The sequence below is a fragment of the Austrofundulus limnaeus genome, unplaced genomic scaffold, assembly GCF_001266775.1.
Source record: "Austrofundulus limnaeus strain Quisiro unplaced genomic scaffold, Austrofundulus_limnaeus-1.0 Scaffold398, whole genome shotgun sequence".
NCBI lineage: Eukaryota > Metazoa > Chordata > Actinopteri > Cyprinodontiformes > Rivulidae > Austrofundulus > Austrofundulus limnaeus.
Window position 1 is genome coordinate 502,568 of NW_013952800.1, and position 9,312 is coordinate 511,879.

Consider the following 9,312-nt stretch of genomic DNA (forward strand, 5'->3'; position numbering starts at 1 on the left):
AACCTACAGAGGTCAAAGGTTAGTGTTTAAGTCTGACACATGGTACAAAACCTACAGAGGTCAAAGGTTAATGTTTAAGTCTGATGATTCACAACCTACAGAGGTCAAAGGTTAGTGTTTAAGTCTGACACATGGTACAACCAATGTCCACCAGGCTTAAAATCCCACAAATCTATTTTTAATTTAAAGGACTATTTCACGGATATTGCTGTCTCTGCCCAGCCCAAACATCATGGTCCAGTTTGGGGGTGTCTGGTGCCAGTGTGTGAACTGATTGATTGTGAAAATGAGTTGTGGAAATTGCTGTGCCACTTGTGTATGTAAATGGTAAATGGTAAAATGGTAAATGGACTGTACTTACAGTATATAGCGCCTTTCTATCCATCCAGGACACTCAAAGCGCTTCACACTACAGACATTCACCCATGCACTCACATTTTCACACACTGATGATGGCAAACTAAATTGTAGCCACAGCTGCCCTGGTGCGCACTGACAGAGGCGAGGCTGCCATACACAGGCGCCACAGGACCCTCTGACCACCATCAGTAGGCAAGGTGGGTGAGGTGTCTTGCCCAAGGACACAACGACTGAGTCGACTGGACGGGGATCGAACAGGCGACCTTCCAGTTCCAGAACGACTCCCCAAACCACTATATGCAACATTGTTTGTAAATACATGAATATAAGTTATAGTATATAGGATAATGAGAACATATGATTGTCGACAGTGGGTCTAGTAGATCTAGTGTTAAACATGTTGATGTGGTGTCAGCGATCTTTACCATATATGTTTGATGACTACAGATCATTTTGACCTCAAAATATCACAAATATAGCTATGGACTATCTTAAAACTTGAACACATCTATATAATGGTGTTCAGTTTATTTATTAACAATAATATCAGTTCAATTCAATTCAAAACTACTTTATTGATCCCAGAGGGAAATTAGATGTTGTTGTAACTTATTTAACTAAAGAGTTATTGTAGATGATGATGGCTTTGGGCAGGAAAGATCTTACGTTGTGGTCTGTAGTACAACGAAAGTGAAGAAGCCTCCGACTGAAGACACTCTGTTTTTCTATGACTCTGATTTACACTACATGCGACTCCGCTGCGCTGCGCTGCGACACACAGAGGAGGGAGCATGTGCAGGAAGGAGACTGCACGATAAATCCAGTTATAAATGTGGAAGTCAGAGCAAAAAAATAATTAATTCTGTGAAAGACGAACTCCAAACACAGCTGAAAACATTGATATACAAGCTTTTGATATCTATGCTGAAACTATCTCGCTGTCGGCTTTCTGAAACTTCTGATTTCAAAATAAAATCCACGTGTATCGTGTGTGTACACATATGCTTCATGCTACATGTTTCCATCTGCTTCCCAAACAGAACGATACATTCTGACAGCATTTGTGTACAAATATATCCATATATTTATTAATATAGCAGGGATTTTGACATTATTCCGACAAATTATTCCGCCTAATGTTGATTTATTTTGAAAATATGGATGTTGTGCTTGTTTCTTTTCCTGTTGGTGCGACGTGATCTCTGTAGATTGACTCGGGAGCAGCTCCGGCGTCCGGCAAAAATAGGATCTGTTCTAATTTTGACGGATCGCCATCCGCTCACCGCCGCCTTGCGGACCCAGTGTAAACACTCTCATTGATTATAGTGGGTGTGTATTTGCTGCGGAGGTCGGACTGGAGCAGAGCCGCATGTAGTGTAAATTAGGTGTTGCAGTCCGATGAAGAGGATGGTCAGAGTTGTCCACAATGTTGTTGATTTTATGTAAAATCCTTCTTTGCACAATCATCTCCAGATACACCATGCTACAGACCGTAAAATCAAACGCCCCCATTAGCACAAAAACACAAACCTTAATTTAATATTCATGCTAAATTTGATGTGTGGCCAAAGATGACATTTTATATTTGGCATTTAATGACTCATAGGTCGGCCTAACTCAAGATTATATGTAGATAAAATGTTTATCACTCAGCACCACTGGTCATAATGCTGATAATATGATCTGTATACTGGGATTTTCTCTGCCAATAAATTTGATATTGTGAGATACTATAGTAATGATTGCATTATAATTATACTGAAATTATTGAACAACACTATAACCTTACTTGTATTTTGCATCTCCAGATTGATATTTTAGGCACTATAATCCCAACATACGAGCAGTGTAAAAGTTCTGAATGAGTTTTTTTCTTTTTCTGGTTAGAAATTGGTCCATTATGAACCAAAAGAAACATGTTAAGATGCACAACAATCTAGTCTTTAAAGTCTGAGAACCTGTCACTTAGCTGATTTTTCTTTCGGTTGCCCTCAAACAATCTCACAAAACCATTGTGCACCAGTTCTGTATGGCGGCGCTCAACAGTATCCGCGAAATAGTCCATGTGGTGTACAGTTAAAGGCATTCTTTTTTGTTTTCTTTTACTTATCTTTCTTTATTCTATCTCACCCTCTCCTGTATTGAGCTGCAGTAAAGTGCAAATTTCCCCACTGTGGGATCAATAAAGTTTTATCTTATCTTACCTTATTCTCTACTGATGACGTTACTACGGTCTTAAAATATGTTGGATTTGGTTTTAGTATTTTGCATGCCTGTATAACAAAAACAGGCATGCGTGTGTGTGTGTATAAAGTGTTTTCAGATTGTTGCTTCTGATGAACTCTTGTGGTTTAAGCAGTGTGAGTTCTGGAATATTATTCTGCTGCATGATAAAGAATCTGTCTTGGTTTAATCTCTCTTTCAGTTATACAATATGTTTCTGTAGACTTACATCCATACATATACAGTAGTTGTGCTTCCACCTTGCCTAATTCCTCTCACTAACTCACTCCACTTCACTCTACTAAAGGGATTTCCAATGTGGAGGTGAACTGAAGACCTAATACATAGCACACGTAGCTAATACAGAAGCTGATCTTCCCTCTGTGCATGTCACCGCTCTGTCTAATTTCTCTTCTATCACCCTTGAATAATTTTTTTCCACCTATGCCTCTTGTTTCCTGAAGAAGAAGATTCTTTGGTCTCTGGAAAAAGCCCTAAGGCTCCTGCAGCACTCCACTCAGCATCAGGCCCCAGAGCCACAAGGGTCAACACTAAGATTGTGGTCTATGGCCCCCAAGACGCTAGCCCTGCTCACTCTCAAGGTCCCTTCTGCAGCATTATCTCTCATACACATTCATCTTTCATCCCTAACAACTACACCTTGCTTGCACTTTCATAATAAAACATCCTTTTTGTATCTACACTTTGAACCATTCTTTTTCATTTCATTACCAAAACTGTTTGCATGCAGGTGCTTGTCTTCAAAAAACAATCTATTTAAAACTTAAATAATTGTCTTCATCATGACGCAGAAGACAAGGCATGTGAAATGCAGAGTTGTAAAGTAACTAAGTACAAATACTTTGGTACTGTACTTGAGTAGAAATTTTGGTTATCTGTACTTTACTTGCGTAATTATTTTTCAGCRTACTTTTTACTTTTACTCATTACATTTTTACACAATTATCTGTACTTTCTACTCACTACATTTTTAAAAAAGGTAAGAAGTAGAAAGTTGTTACTCCTATTTTATTCTGAGTTGTTATTACTTAAAAAAATATTATCTTGATAAATTTTGTCTCCTGGATAGAGTGAATTTAATTGTGGTTGGATGAGAAGTATAAATAAATACCATTCTGACACACTATTAGCTTGTACACAACCCATCACTGCTGCACGCCGTTAGAAAAATATTTTTTGGAGAAGTCACCTCCCAATAAATGTCATTTTGAAAAATCTAACTGCTCACTTTTACTCAGTACTTTTACTTTTAATACTTAAGTAGATTTTGTGTCAGAAATTTACTTTTGATATTAAAAGGCACAGCGTGTAGGATTTGTTGTTTTCAGTGACATCTAGTGGTTGAGTGGTTGAACCATCCTCCCTGGTCCTCCCCCCACCCCCAACCCTGGCTTCCAAACACAGGAGTTGCTACGGTGTCTTTCAGGTGTCAAAAACCTTTGATAATTCCAACCACGATGTCTACCAGCAGCTTCAGGGCTAGTGATGTTTCAAGTGGTAAGATTATGAGCTTTAAAAGTAAAATTATCCCAGCTACAATGACAGACAACAAATATTACATTTATAGTATAACAACTAAAACCGTTTTTGATGCCGCCACCGCAGTTTGTCCTTCATGAGCCTTCGTAGACAAGATGGCGGTGCAAGATGGTGGCTGCCTGTAGTGGCGACCCGCAACCATGGAGATATAAACAGCTTTTTATAAGAAAAAATAATAAAACAAGGTCTTTGTCTGCAATGATTAGACATGTTTTTTTATTGTCATTAGTGACTATCTCTATTTCAGCAAAAAGAATTGACAAAATCCTACACGCTGTCTTTAAGTACAAAAAATATCAGATCCTTTAAGACTTTTACTCAAGTAATATTTTTAGAGAAGACTTTAACTTTTACCAAAGTATTTTTATGATACTTTTACCCAAGTATCACTTTGAGGTACTTTATACAACACTGGAGAAATGTATATGTGGTGGTGCAAGGCTACAAGAATTTGCCCTCGGGGTTTTTCCATTTTCAAGCAGATTTCATTACCTTTTATATAACGATAAAAAAAGTGTCATCAAAAATGTTTTTCAAGGGTGACCTGGCCAAGAGGTCAGTAGCACACATCATAAAACAGTTACTGAAAACAAGGAGTAGTATAGAATAAAACATATATAGACACACATATACACTACTGTATATTGCCAGTATTCACTCACCTACCTTGACTCACAAATGAGTTTAAGGTACATCTCGTTCCTAATCCACAGGGTTCAATATGATGTTGGTCCACCCTTTGCAGCTAGAACAGCTTCAACTCTTCTGAAGGCTGTCCACAAGGTTTAGGAGTGTTTATGTGGATTTTTGACCATTCTTTCAGAAGCACATTTGTGAGGTCACATATTGATGTTGGACAGAAGGTCTGTCTCTCAGTCTCTGCTCTAATTCATCACAAAGGTGTTTTATCAGGTTGAGGTCAGCGCTCGAGCTGGGGATCAGGAAAATTATCTTAAATTTATACTTCAAATGTCTTCTCAGTTAACTATATGTTTTTCTGGCCCAAATGTCATCACTCTAAGGTTATGACTAGGGGTGTAACAATACATCGAGCTATATCATATCCATTTGAATGGTTAATGATTCAATTATATTGAGGCAAAATGAAAATATCCATCGATATACAGTATCATATGCCGATGTGAATCAATATCAAATGCCCATCAAACACAGTCATTGTATTAGATGGGCATACGTCACATTATATTGATCGGAGACTTGTGAATTGAATTGAATCGAAATTGTATCGTGACAGACTTTGTGATATTGAGAAATATCGACGTAACAATGCATCATGATAAAGCTGGTGATTTACACCCCTAGTTATGACCAAGGTTCGAACTTGCAACTTTTGGGTCCAAAAGTTATGGAAGATGGAGATTTGCTAACATGATTGGATGAAAATAAGAAATCTCTAAAGCAGTCTAACTGGGACTCTGTGCAGGCCAGTCAAGTTCATCCACACCAGACCCTGCCATCCATGTCTTTATGGACCTTGCTTTGTGCTCTGGTGCACAGTCATGTGGGAAGAGGAAGGGGCCAACTCCAAACTGTCCCCACATGTTGGGAGCATAGTTTGTCCAAAATGTCTTGGTCTGCTGAAGCATTCAAGAGTTCCTTTCACTGGAACTAAGAGGCCAAGCCCAGCTCCTGAAAATCAACCCCACACAAAAAATCCCCCTCCACCAAACTTTACACTTGGCACAGTGCAGTCAGACAAGTACCGTTCTCCTGGCATCCTCCAAACCCTGACTCATCCATCAGATTGCTAAATGGAGAAGCGTGATTCGTTACTCCAGAGAACGCACCTCCACTGCTCTAGAGTCCAGTGGCGGCGTGCTTTACACCACTTCATCCGACACTTTACGTTGCACTTGGTGATGTATGGCTTGGTTGCAGCTGTTTGACCATAGAAATCCATTCCATGAAGCTCTCTGTGCACTGTTCTTGAGCTAATCTGAAGGCCACATGAAGTTTGGAGGTCTGTAGTGATTGACTCTGTATAAAGTTGGCGAGCTCTTCGCACTATGTGCTTCAGCATCCTCTGATCCAGCTCTGTCAGTTTACCTAGCCTACCACTTCATGGCTGAGTTGCTGTCATTCCCAAACACTTCTATTTTCTTTTATTACAGCTGACAGTTGACTGTGGAACATTTAGGAGCGAGGAAATTTCACGACTGGATTTGTTGCACAGGTGGCATCTTATCACAGTTCCACTGAGCTCTGAGAGTGACCCATTTTTTCACAAATGTTTGTAAAAAAACAGTCTGTATGCCTAGGTGCTTCATTTTATACACCTGTGACCATGGAAGTGATTGGAACACCTGTGATAATTTGGATGGGTGAGCAAATACTTTTGGCAATATAGTGTGTGTATATATACACACTATAGAGGATAATTTTAACCCATGATTTCTATGGAGATTATTGTGTAAATTACCAACATTTTTATCTTTATAGCCACTTTAAAGAATTAAATATGTTGTGTTGTTTACCTGTAGTTCATGGTTAGTTAATCAGTTATAACAGACTTGCAGAATGGACAGGATTTCTTGACCTTTATTTGGAAGTGTTAACCACAACCCTAGTCTCTGACCTGTGTGAGGAGTTACTCCTTTATATTCTCAGTCTTTTCTCTCAGTGTTGTGTTCTAAACTTTAAACTGGATAAGATGCTCCTTTCATGCAGCTGGATTCACAGATTAATTTCATTCCTCTCCCACTCAAAGACCTTAGTTTGCCTGGCTCAGATGGGAGATGCTTTGTCTGTAGAATTCCGTGGTCCTCAGACTCTCTCTCTTGTCAGTTGCTGTTGCTATTTCGAGATGTTGCACTGCTGTTAGGCAGAATTGTCAGAGCAAAGTTCAAGATTTGAAGAGTAATTTATTAATTTCAATGAGAAAATAAATAGCTAATGTAAATATTTTTAAAAGTACAATAGTTACAAAAGCCAAATAATGTCCTGAACTAGCTGAACATTTCAGTTTATGAATTGTTAAAAGAGCTGAAAGTATGTTGAAGTTGTTGGTCCAAAATACAGAAAAACAGTGTGAATGATGACTCAGCATTTGTGCAGTTAAATTTCAGATTGTAAGATAACAAAATAAATACATACATTTGTTTAAATATTTATTTAAATACTTAAATGTTTTTAAACCCATTGTATATTTCAAGAAATAAATAGATTTACTGGTTTTCTAGTTTTATCTTGTAGTAACCTTAAATGATTATAATGGTTGCTATCTAGAAAAAAAAAACAAAGTATGGAAGATCGAATCTGATCTAATTAGAAATAAAAGCAGAAATATATAAATGAACCAATCAATAAATGAATACACTTAAAATTCACCAATTAAATTAAAAAAGAACTTTTCCTCATATTTTATAATTTAATTGACCATTATTTATTTTTCCAGCTTAGTCCCAATAAGTCATATATTTTAGCACATGATTTAAATTTTATTGTTTTAAAAATGTATACTTTCGTCTTTCCTTTTACTTGTACATGCATTTGTCTCTCTTAAATGATCATAATTATTTTTTTTATAATTTTTCCCACAAATCTTTTTATTTCTGTGTCACTTTTACATTTCTCTGTCTCCTGTATTTACATTTCCTTATGCATTTCTGCATTTTAAGTGTATTTATTTATCATATATTTCAGCTTTTGTATCTAAATATGTCAGATTCAATCCTCCATACTAAAGACGCTCTGCAATTTAACATCCAATTTTTGCTAAAAATATTTTCTTCTCATTTCTAATTGTTGGTCATGTGCAATGTTTGTGTTGTGCTGTTTTTTGTTTGTTTGTTGTTTCTTATTAAAGAACAGTGTAAAGCTTTCTTCCTTGTGTCTCGGCTTCACTTTGTAACACCCCATGCTTTTGTCCTTGTTGCCCTTTAGTTTCATCAGTGCCATGTTCCTCTAAAAACCTGTGAAGATAGAGCAGTCATTTAAATTTCCATGTGTTCTTTAATGTGTCGTTAATTGTTTTGTTCATTTTGTTTATGTTTTAGCTGTGCGCAGTAGAGCTGGAGCAGGTCAAAGTGAGAAAAGCAGAGATGCTCCCAGCCAGAAGGCGCAGCGGCAGCCCAGCACCACTAGAGGGCAGAAGACTAAGAGCTCTGGCAGCAGCAGCTCTTCTTCACAAATCAACTCCACATAAGCCTCAAACTAAAGAGGCAATTTGTAAAAATGTAGGTTTTGTTACATTTTAATGTCTATATTTCATTTGTTGCAGGTTTAAAGAACTGATTTGTTTAACAAATGTCTGACCAAATGTATTCTTTCTTTGTTTTGTGTAAAAATATTGATTTTATGAAATCTGGGTTTTGGATCAAAGCTGCCTCTTTTGTGTTGGTTCAAATGGCAGCAAATACTGTAAGAAATATATATTTACTCCAGAGATGGTATTTGAGTTAGGTGCTTCTCTTGTCAGCTAACACTGGACAATAAGAGGCAAAAGAAACTGGAAGCATATGTTGCATGCCAAAAATTAGTTTCTATTACATTTAAATGATCTCTTTCACCAGCTGGCTATGTTTGACACTCCTGAAAAAAACTGATTTTACTCTGTTCATGTTTTTTTAATACAGTTCTTCTCTTTATTTGTAGTACTGCTGCTTACCTTACAAAATGCAACAATGGCTAAAGAAAAACTAGTTGTTGAGATGAGGCACTGAGTTGCCATGTGACTGACAGATAAGCTATTTGTGTTAAGAAGCATTTGAACAAGTGGACCAAGTAAAGTGTCCTAAGTGTTTAAAACAAAAGAATGTGCTTTGAGTAAGGTGGCTCAAAGCATAACTTAGGCAAACATCCACAAATAAGACAAAAAGACTTGATGAGTTTATAGGAGATTAAATTACAGAGCTTTCTTATATTTATATTTGTTATTGTAATTTAACATCTCAGTGCATTCTTTTGTAACATGTCTAATTAACAAAGATGACTCACTAATTGTATGATTTTTCTATTTGCAAGCTTTTTCTCAATTTTCAGTTCACTGATCTCATTTAACTACTGTTTGAGTCCTATAAAATAAAAACATCTATTAAATGGAAAAGTCTTTGTAAGCAGGGCTTGATATTCAGTTAGAACAATCAAACTCAGACAAAAACGGCTGGGAAGAAAAAAATCTACTAAAGTGTCTTTATTTATATATATATA

The 9,312-nt window shown here is 36.9% G+C and overlaps 1 protein-coding gene across 2 annotated transcripts in view; it reads left to right on the forward strand.

The window, feature by feature from the left end:
• The window catches only part of mzt2b (mitotic spindle organizing protein 2B), an 11,169-nt gene extending 1,961 nt beyond the window's left edge, over positions 1 to 9,208 (forward strand). The window contains exons 4-5 of one of the 2 annotated variants that reach the window (XM_014023949.1): positions 3,048 to 3,185; positions 8,160 to 9,208. In XM_014023949.1, the coding sequence (XP_013879403.1) occupies positions 3,048 to 3,185; positions 8,160 to 8,308 (287 nt within the window). In that variant the 3' untranslated portion in view covers positions 8,309 to 9,208. The remainder of the gene's footprint in view (positions 1 to 3,047; positions 3,186 to 8,159) is intronic. The other variant, XM_014023950.1, reaches the window with a different exon arrangement.
• The last annotated feature ends 104 nt before the right edge of the window (positions 9,209 to 9,312 follow it).